The following is a 25,191-nucleotide window of genomic DNA, read 5'->3' as shown; positions in this document are numbered from 1 at the left end:
ATCCTCCTGTTTTACAGTCGGAGAAAGTAAACCCCAATCTTGTGTTAAAAGAATAAATAGCAATTTGACAACCTCCCCTCCACTGTGCCAGCTTCCTTCAGACCCTCTCGCCTTTCCCTCCTTTCCCTCCCCCCACCCCCCCAGATTAACTCACTTAGTTTACTGATGGAAGGAACTACAGGCCACATAAAACAGTCGGCAGCAATGGTACAGCGGGGTCTCAGCTGCTAATAAAGTCAGCTGAGCCCAGCCCGCCGTGGCACCAGCCCAAGGTGAGCAGTTCTACTTGGAGGCTCAGGCTGCTAATATTAAATTATATTGATGTTCTTAATATATATCAACCAGAACATGTCAGTCATGAATCACACAGACCTGAGAGCGGTCAACAAGTCTTGCAGCACGGCACTGTAAGGCAGTCAGATCATGTTTTGTAAACATAATGACCCTGCGATGACTGTCAGTGGCCTCTTTTCTCCCATTGGTCGCGCACGATGAGGCCCCAAACTGGAGGCAGCGGTGCAGCAGAGAAACAGCTGCTGCCCGCCACCTCACTCAGACAGTGACTTCCTGTCAGCAAATCAAATGGACACACTGTGTGATTATAATGTTGTAGCAGTCATGTAACGCCATGTCATGTGATGCCGCCAATGTCAAATAATGAATGAAGCCACTCGCACAGCTGAGCCGGCCGGGCCGGCGCGAGCCACTGCCATTCCGAATGTTGAGTGAACTTCAACTCCACCAGGCAGCACCGCACAGTGTGCAGTGCAGTGCAGTGCACTCTGCCAGAGGAGTGTGGTCCATGCTGCTTGCTTAAGTGCTTCGAATAGAGGGCAGCGTCTCGTCTTGCTTGTGTCTGCTTCAGCGCCTGTGGTGTCAGGAAGCGCTATAAATGCGTGATTTATGCATTTTAGTGCAGCAAAGCGGACCACCACACTAAAAAGCGTTAGTCTAACCCCTGAAAATAATAAAAATAACACCACTTATAAAGGGCCTGGTTACACCAACTTGTGTGTCCCCATGCTTAGACCACTCTTTAAAAAGCTGAAAATCCGGGACACAAAGAACTGGGTTAGAATGGACACGAGCCTCGGAGCTGGAGAAGCCAAGTTTTCAATCTTTTCCGGAAAATGTTCTCCGATGGCTCGGCACGGAGAGAAGGAGGCAATGCATTCAATTTTGGGCTGCCAAATAGCCGAACGAGCGTTCACCCATTCTTGCTCTTCGCAAACTTTGACCAGATAGGCTCCGGTAGATCTAAGATGTTGAATCGGATTATAGGGGACAAGGGCCTTTGCCCTGCAGGCTCCGATGACAAAAGCACATGGCTTTGAAAAGGATTCTTTTGTTAATAGGCAGCCAATGTAGGGAGTCAAGAGCTTCACAGAGGAAGCTTTCCTAGGTAGATTAAGAACGAAACAGTCCGCCGCGTTCTGAATGCATTTTTTCGTTGCTCCTAGATAGAGGACATTTCCATAGTCCAACTGGGACGTTACAAGGGAGTGAACCAGGGTTTGCCTGGCTGAAGTAGGGAGGATAACCAAGGTTTTTCTCAACATTTTGAGAATGCCAAAACATTTCCCTACAATCTTCCTAGTGTGTGTCTCGAAAAAGAGAGTAGAGTCCAGCCAGACTCCTAGATTTTTGAGTTCCTCCTTAGGGTTAGGTGTAGGCCCCGGAGTCTGCGGCCACCACGCTGAGGACCAGATGGAGGGGGATTTCCCCACAACCAGGGTCTCCATTTTGCTACTGTTCAGTTTGAGGCAATTACTTAACATCCAGGAAGCAAGGTCCCTCAGACAGGACGAAAACTGGATGGCTGCTTCTTCCGAATGATGCATGGTACTTAGCAGGACTTCGCATAGCGGGCCATGTGTTCTGGAACGGAGGGTGTCGCCAAACAGTTCACCTTTTGCAAATTCCACCAGGCGAAGAACTGATGGTTCAGGGTCTCCAGTGTGCAGTTCATGGGGGGGGGAGCTGTACTAACCAGATGTCAGCCATGTCATATTTGCTCCTCAGCTGTACTGTTTAGGACAGAAGGACTCTTATCAAACCTGTAATGCATTTAGAGAATAACTGCACAAATGGAGGCATGCTAGTGTCCAGAGAAAACCAGCCACATACCGGCAGCAGGAGGAAGGGGCAGTTCCTCGGTGGGCCCACCCAAGTGTACTGATTAGGCACTGCATGGGAGTCGGCTGCCACTGCCAGCGGTCTGACAGGAATGGGAGGAGGATTCCCTTATGTAAGATGACTATGTCTTTATGTTCACCTGGCGGCCAGCTTACATGGGGGAATTCCTCCCGCACATCATTGATCTAATGGTGTATTGTTGCTGGCAGCAGAGCTCCCCTGCAGAGCCAGGGCAGCTAATTAGGGGTCTCCAGCACTAACTGGAGTGCTGTATCAGCAGGCCGCTCCTCTGCAATGCCTGACCATTGGCATATAAGCTGTGATTCAAGAGAGAGGCTCCTCTGTCAATCACCACTGCAAAATGTAAACATTCACAAAGTATCTTTGGCAGACACAAAACATGAAACACACTATAAATAAGCAGTTATGGTTTTCATGACAGGGGCGCAAGTTAAGGTTTGTGAACTAACCACATCTGCCTGATGGTTTTATTTTGTTTATTTTATTAACTGTGTTTTTTAAGGGAATTTCCAAGTTTTTTGAGCATCTTAAAGGGTTTCGGGCAGAAGAAACTACTTCTCTTTAACAAAGATTTGGGGAAGCTTTTATGTCTTCTACAAAAGCAATCGCCCCGGTGGGCATCAGAGTTTGTCAGGCCCTGCACCAAACCCTCCCTGGGAGCCAGTTCTTGATGCTCACATACTTTGATCATGTGCAGCCGGGGTAGGCCGTAGGGCCAGACCTTTGCCCAATGTAACATGAGTGTCCTACTACAGATGCACACCGGGTTGGTGGCATTTCCTAGACTTTGTCGAGGTCCGGTGACGAACCTTCTGCAGGTGACTGTGCATGACCTTTGGCTTCTGAACAAGGCCCATGATCAGTGAAACCATGCACTTGCATGAACCTTGTGAACCTGGCCACAGACTGTGTCCATAGCAGATATATATTTATATATATATATATATATACACACACCTTTCAATCATACATGCCTCTTTCAACCACCCAAGACATGGAGCCATACTTAACTTAGATTTAATCTTACACGGTTAAGAGTGAATACAATTCTTTACCGAGTGGCCTTCCATATTGCTGGCACCTGGTTCGTGTCAGTACCGTGTTGCTCATGCGATAGGACGTCACTTCAGGCAACTAGGTACTTTATGCTATTTTGCACCTCGTTTACTTTTTTTAGAATACGGTTCCTTTGCCTTATACTTAGCGGAGGTTCTTTTATTACTCATCAAGAGGGTTTACACTATATACATCGTCTTGCGTCTACTCGGATATGCTTTTCAGTGCTGAATTTTGTTACTCAAGCGCTGAGATTAAGGAAGAAATATACACTGTGATCCGCGTTTTTTACTTTGATACAGGTTTGCCTAGATTGCTTAGTAACGATTTGGTTGGCATTAAGGGATTCCAATGTGAAATATGGGTGCAAACACTTTTGTAAGGCTGTTTGTATAATTTATTATTTTAAGGAGGGCAAAATATTTTAGCTTAATCGTGATATTTTATATGGATTTTTTTGAAGAGTAAAATTTTTGTATGTGAATTCATTGTGCTTTTATGGTCAATAAAAATGCAATTACAATATTGACCGAATAAGACGATGATGATATATAATATGTGGGAATGAGCCACAAGAGGCGAGGTTTTGAGTTGATAGGTCTCCCTTCTTCGAACAGCATATTACTCTTTCAGCTAAGTGCAGAGTCGTCCGATTGCATTGTGCCCCTGTTTTGGATACTTCTGCCTGGGGCCGGCATCATCAAGACCTGCAGAGATAGCCATTACCTTCCACATGCTACTCTGATAAACAGCCTGAAAATCGCATTTGAAAAGACACCATCTCAAACCGATTCAAAGACCTCCGAAATTGGATCCACATCACCTGTATGGAAAGTGTGTCTAAAAGTGTGTCCCAAACAACCATCCTTTACTCCACAGAGTACTCGAAGAGCTGCTGTGATCCCAGGGCTATTGTCTGCAAGACAGTCAGTCTTCCATTGGTGTGGGGACATCACATGAATACTGCAACTTGCTGAAGAATCTGTGGGGGTAACTAGTGCTAGATGGTCTGCAAGCCTGCTGAGAGAGGGAAGAATAGTGCCTGGCCCTACAGGAAGAGAGACTGTCCAGAAGGAGATGCCCAGCTGTGCCACAGAATGAGAGGCACCCAAGACAAGCTGACTATCTAGTAGGAGCATTGTTGGGATCAACATGCACTGTGACAAGCCATCTGGTCTCAAGTGTGGTTCTAGTGATGACCTGTGTCAGAAAGCACAACTGCATATCCCCTGCCAAACATCATGTCTACAGTGAGAGCATTGGTGCTGCAAATGCCAGCGTGTTGCACAACCACCAGGGACCAGTCGCAGCTAAATCAGTTAGTTTGCCCTGGGACGGATGCCGCACCTGCCAGCGACGCTCAGATTGTGGGCCACATCTGCCAAGGACACCAGGCCTAGAGTCCGCATGTCCCAAAGGCCAACCCTAACCAGTCCTGCCTTGTCAAGCCGACACCTGATGCAGTATGAGAATGAGTAGCGGGACCAATGCCTTGGAAGAAGAGAGGACTCTAAATCTGAACCTTGTACGTTGACGCATGCACCATAAATAGCCCTTTGCCAAATATGGTAAAAGCGATGCACAACCTCCAAAGACTGCAAATGTGAGCAAAACCAAGCTGGAATAATGATTTATCCGGATCAAGAACACTCTTTTGGGTTAAAGAACTATACAAATGAATCCACCAGTTGCCCAGAGGCAGCCGCTTAGTGAGACTTGCACCTGTGCCTTATTTTGCCGAAACTTGACTTCAGGAAGGGGGCTCCGCTAGACACTGGGGATACCGTACAGCAGGAAAGAAGGCCCCACAGCAGATACAAGTTTTCAGTATGAGCCAGGGGTTAAAGATCCTTTCACCTTAAGTCTGATGCCTATTTAATTGTGTAGTATTTGGTACCTCTATAATATTAAATGTACTTTGTTTTATAAAAAGACAAGCACTGTTCCAAACAGTCATTTACAGAAAGACCCCAGGACAGCAGTGGCAAACGAGCTCCCAGTATGCCTTGCCGCCCCACAAACAAGATACAAGATTACCTTACAATTAACATTATGAGTAACACAACTACGGATACAATATAAACTCTTTGTCAATGTGATGTAATTTAAAGAAGTGGTGTGAAGTCCTCTTATTTGGTGCTATAACTTTTACAATAGTGTAATAATTGTAATAATTTCATTGGTGTGTGAGTTATGGCTGGCATGGCAGGTGTGCAAGCTCTGGTTTGTGCTAACCAAAACTGAGTAGTTTCAGGGGGAGTTAGATTTTATTTCGTAGCCATAACTTCACTTTAAAAGTGAATTTGAAAGTGAATTACGGAGGTGTACTTAATCAAGTATTAAGGTACTATTACCAAAGCTATTTTTCCTGTGAACTTGCTTCTTATGATATAGCACATCCGACTGCTAAAAAGGCTGCCTTCTAGAAGGGCGGCCGAGCCACATGCACACCGCCGTCGATGGAGTAAAGCAAGGGTTGGCCACAAGGCTTAGCCTTGAGCCATTCCCTACACCCAGTGTTTTGCTGGCAACATAGAGCAACTGTACAAAGCATTCCGTTGTGTGCAACTGGGGTTTGCCGCAGGCACGAAACCTCTTACGTGGCCAACTCTGAGCTGCACATGCAGTTTGCAAGTTAAACTCAATTCTGGTATCTCAACATAGGTGCAAATCTGTCAAAATGTACCCAAGTCATTAGCAATTCAGAGCTTTTTAACCCACCACGCACCTTTCAACCTCCAGATCTGCATGCAACCTGGGACTCCTGCCAAAGAGAATAGAAGTTCTTTGCAAAAGAACACTTTGTGCCTCTGACTCCCAACCACGTCCCTTGATGCAACTATATGAAACTGAATATTTTATAAGTATATTAAACATCCCAAGTGTCTGCCAAGGTTCATGCAGATCTATTTAATTAAACAGTGCCATTTATTAGCAAATGGACACGTATTGATCCACCCCCCTTTAATTAGGCCCTTTGCTTGAAGATATGCTAGACTGTCTGCCAAATTTCATGGTGGTTTGTCAATGGATGCCATAGTTATTTGCAAATGAACAGTTTATGACCCCACCTGGCCTCCCCGTGCCAGAGCTGGATAAATGCACAAATACCAAGAGTAAGCTAAACATATTTAGTGTTGCCAATTTTCATGTAACTCTGTCAAACAGCACTAAAGTTACAGGCACATTTTAAGCTGTCAAAATATCTCTATAATTCAGGCCTTTGAAGACTGTCTGAAACCTTTTTTCAAATGCTAATCTCTATAAAACTACCGAAGGGATTTACACCCATATGGTCCTTGTCTGAGTAAACTTGTTCTATCATGCCAAGTTTGGTGTAATTCCCTTATGCATCTTATTCTGTAGGTGAGGGAATGGGAAGTACTCTGTTTGACCCACCTTCATTCTGCTACCCCCGGAGTTATCTGCAGAAACTTGACATGTTGAAACTAAGCCAAACGTTCATCTAATGACGCTAAAACTAAGCCAGATTTACCTTTTTGGAAAAGTTAAATGCAGGTTCGTTATTTGTGCCAAAGTTACAAGAAAATCATCAAGGATTGGCAAAGCCAATTGGTTTCGCCTTTGTGAGATCTATTGGCTTTGCGACATTTACTAAGACATGTTGCACAGCAGCGCCTTCTGCTGTGCAACGTGGCATAGAGTAGAGAAAAACAAAGCGTTGTGACGCGGTCAATGCTGGTCGCACCAATGCACGTTTTTTTCTTTTCTTTAAACCATACTGCACTGTAGCCCGCACTGATGTGCAACATGTCTATATAAACATTGACAAAGCCAAAAGATCTCAATCAGGTGAGACCTATTGGCTTTCTCAATGCTAGTTTGATTCCGACATCAGTGGCAGATGTGGATCGTGTATAATGCTTCTGGTTGCTTAAATGACACCATCACTTTAGTGCCAATGGTTCTGTCTGGGGAAAATGCTGAAAAATACTAAGAAGAATAATGAACGAAAGTTGAGCAAAATGTCACCACAAGACTCGTTGACTTACTTCAAAAGAATGATATGGAGACAGATTTTTTGTTTGGCATGCAAGGTTCACTTCAAGTCTTGCAAGGCAGCCTTATCCTCAGGCTTCGAGTTTTATCTGAGCAAGCTTTCTTGGCCAGTACCTCCACTCTTCTGTGCATGAGATGCACATTCTGTTTTGTGAAGGTGCACAGATGGCCATGCTCAGGGGCGGCTCCTCCGCTAAAGCGAAGGAGCATTGCCCCACTACTCGCAGAGCAGAAAAAATAAAATGATAATAACGTCATTATCATTTTATTTTTCGTAGGTTCGGGGCTGGCTTAGGGTGGGGCGGGGCTGGTGGTACAGGGGGAGGAGTGGTTTGCAAACTCCAAGTAGGCATGACGGTTTGTAATACACAGTCTGGTGAGGAACTGTGAGGTAGTCCCCAGCCACCCAAAACCCGTGTTCCCCCCCCCTGGATTGTTCCCCCTCCAATGTTCTCCCTTCCAGGGTACAACATACGGAAAACGATCTACAGCGTCCGTGACAACGGAGACCCCGCCCCTCTTTTTGTTACAGGAGCCAATCCGGAACGACAGCGGACCGGAAGGACTGCCCCGTGACCCAGGAAGTCCCTCCTCCATACTGCCGGCCAGCCAGAGAAAAGACGGAAGGAGTGAGTCAGCGAGCGTCGGAGTATCGTGGCAGGAGGTTTCGACTGGAGGTGCGGAGAACGGTGAAGGCGGCGGCGGAGAAACCGAAGAGTGGTCCGAAGAGTGGTGGACTCCTACGGAGGTGGCTGAAGAGCGGCCGTAACTCGAAGGAGAGTTACGGCGGAGCGCGTGAGTACCAGTTACCATCTTCATAGCACGCTAGGTGCTCTGTGTAAATAGTGTAACTCCAGTGTAAATGCCCCTCTCCCCTAGGCACGTACTTTTCACCGGACAGATCCTGTCTAAATCGTATACAGCACCGTGCACTTTGTACATATTGTCCCACACGCCCCATTCCGAGCACCCCTTTTTCCCTTTGTCAGCCCCGCTCCGTCTCCCTTCTCTCCCCTTTGCCCTCACGGTCATTTCTTCGCCTTTCTCACCCCTGGTTATGGTTACGGTTTCAAACAACGAGCCTCAGTAGGACTAACGGCTCCTTTTCTTTCTCTTACTGCCCTCCGAGGAATCGTCCCCGCCGGGTGCCGAAGCTGACGTCAACGAATCAAAGGTCCTGGGGCACCACCAAGACGGGAAAAGAGGAAGAAGCCGACTCGGAGTGTCGTCCTTCTCGCGGCTTGAGACCTTTCTGGGACCCCTTGGTTTCTATACAACCTGACTTGTGTACAATAAACAGTCAATATTGCCCACTATATCTGGCCTCCTTGCCTGCTTTTCCAGTCCGCCTACAGCCCACGATCACATTTGGTGTCAGAAGTGGGATCACCTGGAAGCCGTGATGAAGAGGATGGCCGATTCCCAAGAACAATTGGGGCAGTTAATGGAGCGATTCTTAAAGACCGCCGAAAATGATCGGGGACAGCTCCACGATGTCTTGAAAGGACAGGGGGACACCCACGAGCAAGCCATGGGGAAACTGACAACCGTCCTGGAACACCAGAGACCAACAACCTCCCTGCCCTCTGTCGTTCTACAAAAGTTCGTGCCAGGAGAGGACCCCAACTTCTTCTTTACCAATTTCGAAAGACTAGCACAAGCTGCCTCGTGGCCTAACGACCGTTGGGGCCACTACCTGGGTCCCTTGTTGACCGGTGACTTGCAGGCCGCATATCAACAGGCAAACATACAGGGTACCACTCCTTATGCGGATATCAAGAAATGCATCCTCGAACGACTGGGCATTGATGATGAAACCTATCGTGTAAAGTTACGTCAGGTCAAGGAAGGACCCCAAGAAACCCCCAGAGCCCTGTCGTTTCGAATCAAAGACTTAACCAATCGATGGCTGAGACCGGATACTGCCACCAAAGAGGAAATCCTCGAGAAAATCTACCTTGAACAGTTTTTGATGTCCTTATATCCTAGCACGCAAAGGTGGGTAAGACAACATGCCCGTCTTACCCTGGAAGTCGCAGTAGAAATAGCAAGCGCCTACAGTCGTGCTCAGGACCTGCAACGAGGCAAGGAGGATCATCCCCCTAAGGCCCACCCCGCAACAGGACCACGAGCTCACCGTCCTCCCTTCCCAAGAAGACCAGAACCAGTCCCTCTGCCTCCTGTCCCTGTGCTACCGAGGCCTATCAACCCCGGGCCCCAATGTTACAGTTGTGGTGGGTTTGGACATATCGCTCGGGTTTGCCCCCATAAGGAGGAACCAATGGAGGTTGGCCTGGCCCGAAACTATGTGTGCTCAGTCCCGGGTACTGCTCAACCACCCTTCCTTTGTCCGGTGTCCATTGAGGGACAAACGTTGATGGCTCTGGCAGACACCGGGTGTCGACAAAGCGTTCTTAGGCCTCAGGTCTTGCCTAACCCGGTTCCTTCCCCGTCAGGCACAGTCGCCATTCAATGTGTTCACGGCGACACGAAGAGTTACCCCACCACCCGAGTGCAAGTACAACACCCCAAGGATCCTGGAACCACCCTTACAGTAGGTCTGATACCTACTCTTCCGGAACAGGCCATCCTGGGGAGCGACTATGCTGGCTTACCAGGACTGCTGCAGGACACCACCGATTCCCTGACCCGCTGGTGGGAAGAAGCCCCTTTTCCCCAGGGGCCATCCTCCCCTACGATGGAATCCAAAGTCCCGAAAACCAAAACACAGAAGAAAAAGGAGAAAAGAGAGTACACCTGGGTTTTTCCGGTCATACCGGAAGAACACCCCTGGCAGACCGACAGGGAATTCAGGGCAGCACAGCAAGAAGACCCTAACCTACAGGAAGCATGGGCAAAAGCGTTAGACCACGAGGATCCCCTTACCGTAGGTCCTTACTTCTACAAGAAGAATGGGTTATTATATCGTAAAGGGGGGATCCAACAAAAGCCCCAACTTCTGATCCCTGGCCCTTTTCGAGAGAAGGTCCTGTTCTTGGCCCACAGCCACCTCCTGGGCGGTCATTTTGGGGAGGAAAAAACTAGCCAATCCATCATAGAACGGTTCTACTGGCCGGGGGTACACCAACACATTAAAACGTATTGTAGAGAGTGCCCGGTATGTCAAAAGCATAGCCGATATCGCCCACCTAGGGTACCCCTACAACCCCTTCCAGTTATTGATGTCCCGTTCAGAAGAGTAGGGATGGACATTATAGGTCCCTTGTTGCCCTCACGAAGCGGCTGTAGGAACGAGCTAGTCATAGTGGATTATGCCACGCGTTTCCCTGAAGCCCTGCCGCTGCGTCAACCAACAACCCAAAATGTCGCCAAAGCTCTCATCTCGGTGTTTTCTAGGGTAGGGTTTCCCCGGGAAATCCTAACCGACCAGGGCACCCCTTTTGTCTCCAATCTAATGAAACAAGTCTGCTCCCACCTAGGGATCAAACAGATCCGAACCTCAGCATACCATCCCCAAACCGATGGTCTTGTGGAAAGGTATAACGCCACACTAAAGCAAACCCTAAACAAATTACTGGGGCTAGAGGCGAAGCGGTGGGAGGACAAGTTACCATTGGCCCTGTTCGCTATTCGTTGTAAAACCCAGAGCAGCACCGGTTATTCACCCTATGAATTGCTCTATGGCCGACCCCCTCGTACCCTACTGGATATGGCCCAAGAAGCCTGGGAAGCGGAACCTGATCACACGAGACCCCTCTCCGAATACATGGAGAATCTAAAAACACACTTAGCTATGATAAGAGACATAGTCCACCGTAATCTAGAGAGTGCACAAACAAAACAGAAGGAGCAATACGACAGGGGTACCAAAAACCGCGTCTTCTCCGTGGGTGACCAGGTTCTCCTAATGATGCCATCCTCCGATCAAAAACTCTTAGGCCAGTGGCAGGGTCCTTATGCTGTCCTTCGCCAGGTAACCCCAGTCACCTACGAATTAGACCTTGATCCCACACGCGGTACCACTCAAATATACCATATAAACCTGTTGAAAAAATGGGAAGGCCCTCGTCTCGCCCTCTCTGGCTCGGTGGACCCTACTCCCCTTTCCTTTTCCCCTTGCATAGACTCTGGACTGACATCACAACAGTGTCTCGAACTAACCAATAGTCTGTACCCCTTACGCACGGTTTTTTCGTCTTTTCCCGGCCATACCGCCGTCACTGAACACGCCATACGAACAGTACCTGGGAAGGTGGTGCGGCAAAGACCGTATAGAATCCCTGAAGCCCGCAGGGTGGTTATACAGAGGGAGATCGAGCAGATGTTGAAAATGGGTATAATAGAACCCTCGGTGAGCGATTGGAACTCCCCGATAGTACTTGTACCCAAACCAGACGGGTCTGTCAGATTCTGTATTGACTTCCGAGAAGTCAACAAGATATCCTCCTTCGACACATATCCGTTGCCTCGCGTCGACGAGATGGTCGAGCGTATAGGGAAGGCTCAGTATATCTCCACGCTGGATCTCTGTAAAGGGTATTGGCAGATACCCCTCCGAGAGGAGGACAGAAAGAAAACGGCGTTTTCCACCCCTGAGGGGTTGTACCAATTTCTAGTGCTTCCGTTTGGCCTGCATGGCGCACCTGCCACCTTCCAAAGAGCAATGAATCACATATTGCGGCCCCACAGCTTGTATGCGGGAGCCTATCTGGACGATATCGTCATTTATAGCGACAGCTGGACACAACACCTAGAACACCTGCAAAAGGTCATCGCCTCCCTGGGTCTTACGGGTTCACCATCAACCCTGCCAAAACCACCCTAGCAGCCCAAACGGTTAAGTATTTGGGATACCTCCTGGGTGAAGGCCTGATACGACCCCAGCAAAGCAAAACTGAAGCCATCCACTCCCTTCCCTTTCCCCAGACCAGAAAAGACCTTCGTGCTTTCCTGGGCCTCCTCGGTTATTATCGGAGGTTTGTACCTAACTTTTCCCAAAGAGCCGCGCCGCTTACAGATTTGCTAAAGAAGTCCATAAAAACAGAAACTTTCCTTCAGAACCCAACCCCTGCTTTGTGGAATGCTTATACCGACCTGAAAAATGCCCTGACCTCTAGCCCCGTATTAGTCAGTCCTGATTATGCCCAACCCTTCCTCCTCCAGACAGACGCCTCCGAACAGGGACTAGGGGCGGTGTTGTCCCAAAGAGACCCGTTTGGGAACGAGAAGCCTATCCTCTACCTCAGTCGCAAATTATTTCCACGAGAAAAGAACTATGCGGTTGTAGAAAAAGAGGCTCTGGCAATCAAGTGGGCCGTGGAAAGCCTCCGCTACTATCTGGAAGGAAGGGACTTCACCATATTCACGGATCATGCCCCTCTAGAATGTATGGCTCGGAACAAAAGACATAACGATAGGGTCCTCCGCTGGTTCCTGGCCCTCCAACCCTATCGCTTCACCACAGTGCATCGGAAAGGAGCGAACCAAGGTAATGCAGACTACCTCTCCCGCTACCCAATGTCCACAACCCGTACAAGAAAGACAGCTAGGGAAAGGGAATGTGAGGTAGTCCCCAGCCACCCAAAACCCGTGTTCCCCGCCCCTGGATTTTTCCCCCTCCAATGTTCTCCCTTCCAGGGTACAACATACGGAAAACGATCTACAGCGTCCGTGACAACGGAGACCCCGCCCCTCTCTTTGTTACAGGAGCCAATCCGGAACGAAAGGACTGCCCCGTGACCCCGGAAGTCCCTCCTCCATACTGCCGGCCAGCCAGAGAAAAGACGGAAGGAGGGAGTCAGCGAGCGTCGGAGTATCATGGCAGGAGGTTTCGACTGGAGGTGCGGAGAACGGTGAAGGCGGCGGCGGAGAAACCGAAGAGTGGTCCGAAGAGTGGTGGACTCCTACGGAGGTGGCTGAAGAGCGGCCGTAACTCGAAGGAGAGTTACGGCGGAGCGCGTGAGTACCAGTTACCATCTTCATAGCACGCTAGGTGCTCTGTGTAAATAGTGTAACTCCAGTGTAAATGCCCCTCTCCCCTAGGCACGTACTTTTCACCGGACAGATCCTGTCTAAATCGTATACAGCACCATGCACTTTGTACATATTGTCCCACACGCCCCATTCCGAGCACCCCTTTTTCCCTTTGTCAGCCCCGCTCCATCTCCCTTCTCTCCCCTTTGCCCTCACGGTCATTTCTTCGCCTTTCTCACCCCTGGTTATGGTTACGGTTTCAAACAACGAGCCTCAGTAGGACTAACGGCTCCTTTTCTTTCTCTTACTGCCCTCCGAGGAATCGTCCCCGCCGGGTGCCGAAGCCGACGTCGACGTCAACGAATCAAAGGTCCTGGGGCACCACCAAGACGGGAAAAGAGGAAGAAGCCGACTCGGAGTGTCGTCCTTCTCGCGGCTTGAGACCTTTCTGGGACCCCTTGGTTTCTATACAACCTGACTTGTGTACAATAAACAGTCAATATTGCCCACTATATCCGGCCTCCTTGCCTGCTTTTCCAGTCCGCCTACAGCCCACGATCACAGGAACATGCCCAGGCTCCCGCTGCCTGTCTGGGCACCGAACCACAGCGCTCAGACCAATCACAATGCAGCATTGCAATTGGCTCAGGGGAGCCTGGGTGCTTCCGAAACTCACCGGAGAAAGAGATACGACAGTGGAGAGACGGTCACAGCGGCTGTGAAGAGGTAAGTGTTTCTTTTTGTATTTTGCCCCCCGCAAACCTCCCACCCCTCTAATCCCGTTCCCTGCCAGCCTCTACTGGCGGTGCATTCTACCCTTCAAAGTGATCCGCATCCGTCCTTAGCAACAGTGACCTGAATTCCTGGAGTTGATAGTTTGCCTTTTTGCTAACTTATAAAAAAATATTATTTTGTACTACTTTACTGCATGTCTGTACTCTCTGGAGCCTAGTGAGGTGACAGTAATAATGACAATCCGTCTCTCAGCTAACACTGAACTGGTGCACCTGTAAAAGCACTCCAATATCTTTAGGTCGAACTGGCGCTCAATAAAACTACAAAAGCAGGAGATGCTGACCAAAAAGAGGCAAGTAGATGAGAGTGACGTTGAAGCCAACCAATAGTAAGTAATGAGCAGACTCTAAGCCCCTTTTTTTGGGGGGGGGGGAAACATTTTATTGTCATTATAATACACATCGAGTAGAGCAATTCACAATCATGACCGTTATAGAGAATAATTGACATAGTGTAACACGCAATAATTCCGTACACAATGAATAGAAATATGAATACAGTTGTGCCCACCCCATCACCATACAGCTGCCGAATTCCCTCACCTCACATTGGGAACTTTCTCATGGCGAGCCCGTTTTCGGGTTATCAGTCACTCAAGCCCGAATCGGAGTCTTCGGGTGGAGGGGCACATATATTTCCCTGAAAGTTGTTCCATTTCCACCACACTCGTGTCCATTTTCGGGGGCATCCCCTATTACTAAAGACTGCCTTTTCTGCCACCATGGCGCTATCAAGATCCCGACACCACTGCTGGTGAGTGGGTAGTGTTGGGGCTCCCCAGTGTCGCGCAATGTTCCTTTTGGTTAGTGTGTTGCACAGTGTTGCCCAATTCTGAGCCTCACGGTTTAGATCTGTGGGCTCCCACACAATAAGCAAGCACATCCAAGGTTCCGGGGGGACCTCGAACCCACATACCTGGGTGATTGTCGTCATAACCGCCTTCCAGTATTGTGTAATGTGGGGATAATCCCATATCATGTGGTAGAAAGTACCGGTGAGCCTGCAACCCCTCAGGCAAAGTAGCGTGTCTGCCCTCCCTATTTTGTGTAGTGTTGATCGCGTGAAGTACATTCTATGCAGTATTTTAAGTTGCACTAGTTTTAATCTGGAAGGGGTCGCCACCTCCCGCGGGAATGCCAGCGCCTCCTGCCATTCCTGTTCGTCCAACTCCCCCATCTCTGCTCGCCATCTCTCCTTAAGAGTCTGTGTGGGATCCTTCTGATTATTGCTCAATTTTCGATATGTTAATGAGATTGCCTTTTTGGATAGTGAGTCTGTTAGTAAACGGTCCTCGAGTGGAGAGGACTCGGGCAGATCGGCTCCCGTAGGTATGGCCTTCGTCAGGGCGTGTTTAATTTGAATATAGCGGTATTGTTCCCTTCCTGCCATCTGATACGTTGCATGGAGCTGAGCGAATGGAATCTCTCGCCTTTTTTCCATAGGTCGCCAACTCTGGAAATGCCTATGAGGTCCCACCTTGTAAAACCTTTGCTGATGCGCAGCTTGCCAAACCTGGGGGAGTCCCACAGAGGTGTGTGCTGAGTTATCACCCCCTCCCATCCTAGTGCGCGCTGCGCCGTGTACCAGACATGCACAGTGTGGGCCGCGGGTCCTATTAGCGTGCTTTTCTTTCGTTTATCATATAAGGCACCCAGGGGTCCATTCACACCCAAAATGTGCCTGTCCATGCGAAGAGCTGGTTCCTCCTGTGAGGCGTGCAGCCATTGGTTAATCACTATCAGCTGGGATGCCCAATAGTATAGCTGAACGTTGGGCAGGGCGATACCACCGTCATACCAGCTCCGAGTTAATTTACTCATAGCTATTCGATGAGGCTTTCTTCCCACAAGAGATGGCCTACCTCCGCCTCAATGGCTTTAAAATATGAATTGGGAACCGGCATGGGCGTATTTTGTAGTGCGTATAGGAACCTAGGGAAAGCCATCATTTTGAACAACACAGCTCTCCCCAGCAGTGTCAGTGGGAGTGATTGCCAGCTTTTAACATCATTCTTCAGTCTCCTCAGAGGTGGGAGCAAATTACGCTCCCTGAATTGTGCATGGTGGGGCGTGATATTTATACCAAGATATTTAAAGCCGGTCTGTGTTATCTGTATCTCTGCTCCCCGGGGCAGGCGTGGGAGGGGGGGCCTTAAGTATATATAGCACCCACTTGGCCCAGTTGATTGAATAACCGGAGACCCTACCATAGGACGCACAAATGTCGAATAGGCAATTGAGGGACTGTCTTGGGTGTGTCAAATATAATAAGATGTCGTCTGCATATAGGGAGATACGGTCCTCCCATCCCTCCGTCCACTTCATTCCCTGAATCACTGGGTCTCTCCGTTTCCATGCCGCAAGGAGCTCCAATACCAGGGCGAACAGCAGTGGGGGAGAGGGGACAGCCTTGCCTAGTCCCTCGCCCCAGCGGAAAGTCCTCCGATAAGCACCCATTTACCACTACTTGCGCCAGTGGCTGTGTGTAGAGCAGCTGTATCCAGGCGCGAAATTTCGGTCCGAAACCGAAATGTCGCAGCACCACAAATAGGAAGGGCCACTCCACCCGGTCAAAGGCCATACTGGCATCCAGTGAGAGAATCACCGCCTCCTCTTGGATATATGGCCCTCGAGCCAGAACACCGTGTAGCCGTCGCAGGTTCATTGCCGTATTTCTGGCCGGCATAAAGCCGGATTGGTCTGGGTGTACGAGTGCCGCGAGGTGGGGCTGCAGCCTGGTCGCTAGCGCTTTAGCTAGTATTTTCGCTTCTGCGTTAAGGAGCGATAACAGTCGATAGGAGTTGAACTCCTGGGGGGTATGCCGGGCTTAAGTATTGCTATAAGTGTCGCCACCTTCTGATCACGAGGAAGCGATCCCGTCACCAGGCTGGCTTGGTACATTTTCAGCAGGTGCGGCACAAGTGTGTCTGCCTCCCTTTTAAACAGTTCCACTGGGACACCGTTGGGCCCCAGTACTTGCCCCGGCTGAAGTCCCTTAATGGCTGCAGCAATTTCCTCTCCCGTGAGGTCCGCTTCTAGTAGTTGTGCATCTTGCGATATTAGTTTTGGGAGAAGTATATCTCTTAGGACGTCTAAGTTTTCCTCAACCGTTGTCGTGACCACAGGTGCGTAAACCGTTTTGTAATTGCGTGCAAATGCCTTAACGATGTCGTCGGGATCAGTTATCGTTTCCCCGTTCGTTAATCTAAGTTGTGCTACTCACCGGCTGCCCCTTTCCTTTTTATCTAACCACGCAAGCAATTTGCCAGCTTTGTCCCCCAGTTCGTATATCGTATGTTGCGTCTTCGTGATTCGCACCCTGGCCTCCTCCCATATGTGGTCCCTGTAGGCCTGTGTGGCGAGACTAAGAGCTGGGCAGTGTTGTCGTTGGGATCTGTAGTGTGCGCGCCTTCCGCCTGGTCCACCGCTGACTCTAAGCCCATTTGAATTTTTTTTTTTAATAAGAGATTTCAAAAGGACATTACTTGTGCTGTGCAGGCAAAACTTAAAAATCACTTTTTCCGTAGAAGTTAAGGATACTAGAAAATCGCTATCACCAACACAGTAAAATATATATATGATCGCATTAATCTGTGTATTTCTTAAGTCCAAAATCCATTAAATAAGATAAACACAGAAATCACTAAATTTTCTCTTGCAATTATAGTTAGTTAGGTGCACACAAAAAATGTCCCCTACATATTACACACAACCTCACATATGACACCTTAACTGGCATCATTGATGACACTAGTGTGACATCATATTTGAGGTAAACATTTACATCACTGTGGGCAAGCCAGCCATTGTAGAAGATGCATATGTGATTTGGTACATCCCTCTGGTCCAACACTAAAAAATATTCAACCACAACTCAAGTGAACATTCAGCCCGAACAGGCCCCTTCATGCATCTAAACATCCTCACGTGCCGGTTTGCGAATGAAACTTTGGCATCAATTGAAAAGTAAGTCCCAGACTAAAAATAACTAGTGCAGCACAATGCCAGTGGCAGATCATGGGCCGGTAACATAGCATTACACATCACATTAGAAGTACACTCACAACCAAAAGAAGTCCCAAAAAAAGACCAAGAATGCACAAGGAAAGCTAATGTGACAGAGGCAGTGAACAGATGTAAAGTATCCACTGTCACTTGGAAAGCAATACAAATAATGTATTAATTAGCTCAAACCCCCGGGCATCCAGCACCTGGCATTACTGGGTGAACTGGCAGTCGCGGAATTCCAGATTAATGACATCACAGAACTCGACACACGGACAATGACAGCACGTGGCAGTCCATGTAAACACACTACACAAGTCCCACTCCGTTTACACCACCTCGAAGGGACCTATCAGCACGCAACAGAAACTTAAAACACTAACTCACAATAGAGCATGATACAACAAAGACGAACCCCAGAGCACGTGGAAGCCTCCAGGAGCTTACATAGCGCCGCACCCCTGGAGCTTTCAGGCTCGACCGTCTTTCTTTGATGGTTATGCACCTCCGCCTCCCAGTACAAAAAGCTCCTACTTCCTGCACGTTTCACTTTCTAACTCTCCAGACAGGTTTGTTATTTTGTTACTCCTTGGTACCACTTGATTGAACTGATCGGGATACAAAAATTTGTAAAGAAACACTCCGGACTGGAGCGCTGCGCTCTTGGTGACATGGGGTCAGCTGTAACCTTAAACACAGGGCGTGCGTTACACCATTTCCAGGGTTATTCAGACTCCCACTTCAGTGCTGAGTGCTTTTAGCGTGTGCAGGGAAATAGTACTATCACATGTAGAGTCACCGCCCAGGGTTAAATCTTGAAGCTAGGAAGCGTGCCAGGGAAACAAGTGTGCGGCCGTGCCAAAGCGATCCGCGAGGGCCAGGGTGCGGCCGGCGTGTGTCTGGAAGCTAGCGGTCCGTGACGCTGCAGTTCAGGCGCCCAATGGCTGTCTCCTTCCTTCGATTACCTACAGCCAGGGCTTTAAGTGGGATGAAAAAACTGGGGAGGGTTCTCAACGGGGCGTGGCCAATGTAACTAAGGGCGTGGCTTAAAAAAACTTAAGCTAAAAATCTGTGCTTAGCATACTATGCCGCCCTACTTGTATTTTGCTGTTTCTGTCATTGCATCGAGACATACAAAACAACAAGTAACATCATACCTACAAGAAGTCAGGACTATTGGCTTTGTCAATGGATGTGAGTTGCATAAGATAAATAAGCATCAACTATGGCTTGTAGATAATATTGAAAAAGCTTCCACTTAAAGCCCTGGTGACACCACAACAATGTTGCTGCTCCTGAGTTTCAAAAAGAGAAGGGAAATCCAGAGAGAAAATGACTCCCTTTAAAGGATTTCCCTTCCCCTACAACGCTCCCCTGGCATGACGTCATGCCGTAACTTCTCCAGTAGTGAGCAGTGTAAGCAGGGCGCACATCGATGTGCCTGCTGTCACTGCAGTCCGGAAAAAAACGACTGCCTGTGCCTGAGCACAAAAGAGAACCCGATAGAGACCCATTTCGATGCCCCCTTTAAAAAAAACTGCAGGTACTCAGCACCGGTGAGACCCGGCCACTTAAAGCCCTGCCTGCAGCCAGGGTACCTCACTAGACAGGGTATTCAGAACAGGCGGTCCAACAGAGACACTGAAAACTTGAGTACCAGAGCCTTCAAAGAAATGTTTCATGTGTAAATATCTCCTATGACGTGTTCATGTGAGTGGGTAAGGGTCAGGGTTGAGCTTGCCCATAGGACGAGCAGGCAGCACCCAGTGGTATAGCAAGATCAGGTGGTACCCGATACGGAAAATTTCTTGTCACCCACCGCCCCCCCCCCCCCCATTGACATTTTTTAAATAAGGAAAAAAAGATAGTTACACATATTTTTGCCATTTTCTCACCTCCTCAGTGCCATTTTGTCAACCATCAGTGATGACACTCGGGGTGGCCCGCACCCACTCCACCCCCCCTTCCTATGCCACTGGCAGCGCCAGAGGCCTGCTCTGACACTTTGGTGTGTGGGCCATTATTTTGGCTGCTTATTTAGGCCTGTATTACGGTCTGCTAGACTGGTTTTTACTGCTAGTCTCCCCATATTAAAATCATGTAAAAAAGAAAATCTAGCGCAGCAAGTTTTCAGTCTTCCATACCTTGTAAAACACGTCTACAGCCTGTCTTTACAAGTACAAAACTGCCCCAATTTGTAAACAGTGGCCACTTTTTTTTTAGCTATCTCATTCACCAATGTGGGCCACTTTTATTTTGGTGCCCAGGGCCTATTTTCTATGCAGGTCCGACCCCAGTCTTGGTGAGCGTGTCTGGTGAGAGAAAATAGGCTCCTTCCTTCAGAGTCAGCATAACCTTGCCAACATTTACATCCTCTTTCTTAAAAACAAATGAGCATGGCGTCTTTTTACAATGTATGAGCTACAGCATCACCCTCGAAAGCATCCAGGCCCCAAACGATGCAATGCCCATGCTAAAGCGCCACTACACACATTCACTGGGTGACCCTGCTTACAGTCTTAGGACACCCATCCTTGCCCTGCAGGTCACCTTGTGCACCCTCCGAGGGGGCGAGGGGGAGTTCGGAGCTACAGCTGGTAAACTGGCGAGCCCAATGAGATGTACCTTCAACAGCTAAAGCCTTATCACCCCAGATGACCCACTTTGCATTACCTCTGACAGATGGTCGATCCCTATTGTGCACTACCATTAACAGCTGTCACTTCTATCACCCTGGAGGACCACACTGTACAACCTCTAACAGGTAACACCTCGCTCAACCCCTTCCTTGTGTATCTCGAGGAGTAATAGCACCACCAGCCAATACCGCTAACAGCAAACACCCCCTCCGCCTGTGTAGTACAGCTAACACTGCTGCCACCTGGGATACCCCACTCTGTAATACAGCTAACACCGCTGCCACCTGGGAAACCCCACTGTGTAATACAGCTAACACCGCTGCCACCTGGGATACCCCACTGTGTAATACAGTTAACACTGCTGCCACCTGGGATACCCCACTGTGTGATACAGCTAACACCGCTGCCACCTGGGATACCCCACTGTGTGATACAGCTAACACTGCTGCCACCTGGGATACCCCACTGTGTAATACAGCTAACACCGCTGCCACCTGGGATACCCCACTGTGTGAAACAGCTAACACCGCTGCCACCTGGGATACCCCACTGTGTGAAACAGCTAACACCGCTGCCACCTGGGATACCCCACTGTGTGAAACAGCTAACACCGCTGCCACCTGGGATACCCCACTATTTGAAACAGCTAACACCACTGCCACCTGGGATACCCCACTGTGTAATGCAGCAAACACCGCTGCCACCTGGGATACCCCACTGTGTAATACAGCTAACACCGCTGCCACCTGGGATACCGCACTGTGTAATACAGCTAACACTATTGTCACCTGGAATACCCCACTGTGTAATACAGCTAACACCGCTGCCACCTGAGATACCCCACTGTGTGAAACAGCTAACACCGCTGCCACCTGGGATACCCCACTATGTGAAACAGCTAACACCGCTGCCACCTGGGATACCCCACTGTGTAATGCAGCAAACACCGCTGCCACCTGGGATACCCCACTGTGTAATACAGCTAACACCGCTGCCACCTGGGATACCCCACTGTGTAATGCAGCAAACACCGCTGCCACCTGGGATACCCCTCTGTGTAATACAGCTAACACCGCTGCCACCTGGGATACCCCACTGTGTAATGCAGCAAACTCCGCTGCCACCTGGGATACCCCTCTGTGTAATACAGCTAACACCGCTGCCACCTGGGATACCCCACTGTGTAATACAGCTAACACCGCTGCCACCTGGGATACCGCACTGTTAATACAGCTAACACCGCTGCCACCTGGGATACCGCACTGTTAATACAGCTAACACCGCTGCCACCTGGGATACCCCACTGTGTAATACAGCTAACACCGCTGCCACCTGGGATACCCCACTGTGTGAAACAGCTAACACCGCTGCCACCTGGGATACCCCACTATGTGAAACAGCTAACACCGCTGCCACCTGGGATACCCCACTGTGTAATGCAGCAAACACCGCTGCCACCTGGGATACCGCACTGTGTAATACAGCTAACACCGCTGCCACCTGAGATACCCCACTGTGTGAAACAGCTAACACCGCTGCCACCTGGGATACCCCACTATGTGAAACAGCTAACACCGCTGCCACCTGGGATACCCCACTGTGTAATGCAGCAAACACCGCTGCCACCTGGGATACCCCACTGTGAAATACAGCTAACACCGCTGCCACCTGGGATACCCCACTGTGTAATGCAGCAAACACCGCTGCCACCTGGGATACCCCTCTGTGTAATACAGCTAACACCGCTGCCACCTGGGATACCCCACTGTGTAATGCATTAAACACCGCTGCCACCTGGGATACCCCTCTGTGTAATACAGCTAACACCGCTGCCACCTGGGATACCCCACTGTGTAATACAGCTAACACCGCTGCCACCTGGGATACCCCACTGTGTAATGCAGCAAACACCTCTGCCACCTGGGATACCGCACTGTGTAATGCAGCAAACACCGCTGCCACCTGGGATACCCCACTGTGTAATACAGCTAACACTATTGTCACCTGGGATACCCCACTGTGTAATACAGCTAACACCGCTGCCACCTGGGATACCCCACTGTGTAATGCAGCAAACACCTCTGCCACCTGTGATACCGCACTGTGTAATGCAGCAAACACCGCTGCCACCTGGGATACACCACTGTGTAATACAGCTAACACTATTGTCACCTGGGATACCCCACTGTGTAATACAGCTAACACCGCTGCCACCCGGGATACCGCACTGTGTAATGCAGCTAACACCGCAGCCACCTGGGATACCCCACTGTAATACAGCTAACACCGCTGCCACCTGGGATACCCCACTGTGTAATACAGCTAACACCGCTGCCACCTGGGATACCCCACTGTGTAATGCAGCAAACACCTCTGCCACCTGGGATACCGCACTGTGTAATGCAGCAAACACCGCTGCCACCTGGGATACCCCACTGTGTAATACAGCTAACACTATTGTCACCTGGGATACCCCACTGTGTAATACATCTAACACCGCTGCCACCCGGGATACCCCACTGTGTAATGCAGCTAACACCGCAGCCACCTGGGATACCCCACTGTAATACAGCTAACACCGCAGCCACCTGGTAATCGGTATACCCCACTGTGTGATACAGTCGAGGCTGCTGCCACCAGGGATACATTCACAGCTCAAACCTCTGGAAACCCGAGCTACTACTTATAACTCATTTGTAACTTTGTGGAAACTCCGTCTGCAGTACCCTTAACAAACAATAAATCTGTAAGCCCAGGAACCCCTTTGGGCGCTGCCAGCAAATGAAATGCGCCCGCTCCCTCTATGTGCCTCTGCCTGACAGCGGAAGCCGCTCGCGCGCAATGCTGCCTTATCTGACACTAGCTCTTACCATCCTTCCCTGCGCATCTCGCTAACACATCCACGTGTTACCTCGCGAACCGCAACATACCCACATCATTACATAGTGAAATATTTCCGCTTTTCCCTACCTCTCTCACGAAACTCGTGTAAACTCAGGGGGACGAACGCGTATAAACTATAAACCCTGCGCTCTTCACACCCCCAGCGAGGCGACAGCACGCGCCACACCAGCCAAAGCAATGCAGGATGCAGCCTTTAATAAGAAAAAACGCTTCTGCTTCCATTGGGTTGTCCTTGCAAAGTTATACAGCCAGAGAGCGCGGGAAAGGGGTGCTTGGTGTACACGCTGGAATGTACATTAGTATTATCGGGAGTGTAAAGCTGTCCTTCTTGCCGAATTAATATGCTCATCTATCTATGTAGGAAAAGCATCCTAACGCTCGAAGCCCCATGGCCAGACCCGGGGTGGCAGGACTGCTGCTTCGCCGCTAAAGCGCGTTCTTGCGTCACTGCCTGACGCTGGCTCCTAGCTGCTCTTGCGTAGATCACCTGCGTGACGTGTAAGGCGTGTCTTGTGTAACTGTCTATCTCGTTAGTGAGGAAGCGTGTACCACGGTTTGAGATGTACCTGCGCTAATAAGAGACTGAGGTTTGAAGTGGCTGGAATTGCCAGGCAGCGACGGACTGAACCTTCACAATGCGCTCTGGGTCAAATGTCTAGAAGACAACTAACCCCTGTGCTCGGCTCACACACTATGTACTAACGTGTGATCTTGTTTCCCGACGTGCAGCCCAATGTAGATGTACATGATGCAGCACTGTACTCTTGTGTTACGCCGTAATTTATGGTTGTGCTTTTAGCAGCCAGTCTTGCTTGTGAACTTGAAGTTCATAGCCGTGCTCTGGCACAAGCGGCCTCTCATTTGACATTACAATAAACGGTAGCGCCCCAGCCGCACAGTCACACCAAAAGCGCTTCAAGTCAACTCTAAGAGAATCCCTGCTTCTGGCAGAACAGGAGCCGCGAGCAGCCAAGCTCCACTCACCCGAAGGAGAAGACGGTGTCCCCATCCCTCGCAGCCATGGGCTCGCTCTCCCCCGCAGTTGTGGGCTGGAGGTAAAGAAAGCCCAGCACTTGAGGAAGTTTGTGCCGCTATCAGGAGGAAGAACAGCGACGGGACAGTTTCATTGTTTGTAAAGTACTGGGTCAGAAGTGAGCGCTACGGACTCCAGCGGACTGTGTAGCGCTGGCGAAGATCCAGGGGGGAGGGCAGGGCGTGACATCACTCCGGGAGGGGAACTCCAGCCCGGGCTGCTCCGCCTGCATTGGAGGCAACAGGGTTCAGTTCTGTTTACATCGCGAGGGAGAAACGATGAAGAGCAATCTTCGCTGAAAACGTACAGCGCGTAAAAGACAACACTGAAGCAAAGCACTGCGTTAACAAGCAGAGGATCCCACAGTTCGCTGTTCTCAAATTGGAATGGTACAAAAGAGCGCAGGGAGAGGGTAAACAGAGTTTCAAGGCTGGAAATAACTACATTGCGGTTTCTATAAGCGTTACAGCTACGCTTCCACCAAAACAAACCGGCCTTCCAACTGGACCAGCCCCAGAAATCTCAAAGCAGACTGACACGCTTTTGGAAGACAGGAGGGCCGTGGATCAACACCCGAAGGCGTTAATGGGACAGTTACGAGATTCAGAGAGCCAGATCGATACCATACGAAAGGCTTCCGCTTAAGAAT

At 49.5% G+C, this 25,191-nt stretch overlaps 1 protein-coding gene across 1 annotated transcript in view; it reads right to left on the bottom strand.

Annotated features, from left to right (window-relative positions):
- Positions 1 to 24,797, bottom strand: part of BMF (Bcl2 modifying factor) — a 176,719-nt gene extending 151,922 nt beyond the window's left edge. Inside the window, exon 1 of the mRNA XM_085626912.1 lies at positions 24,494 to 24,797. Within this exon, the coding sequence (XP_085483038.1) occupies positions 24,494 to 24,531 (38 nt within the window). The 5' untranslated portion in view covers positions 24,532 to 24,797. The remainder of the gene's footprint in view (positions 1 to 24,493) is intronic.
- Between the last annotated feature and the right edge of the window lie 394 nt (positions 24,798 to 25,191).

This window comes from Triturus cristatus, chromosome 9 (assembly GCF_964204655.1).
Source record: "Triturus cristatus chromosome 9, aTriCri1.1, whole genome shotgun sequence".
Lineage (NCBI taxonomy): Eukaryota > Metazoa > Chordata > Amphibia > Caudata > Salamandridae > Triturus > Triturus cristatus.
The sequence above is the reverse complement of the archived record's forward strand: the minus strand, read 5'-3'. Positions and strand labels throughout refer to the sequence as shown.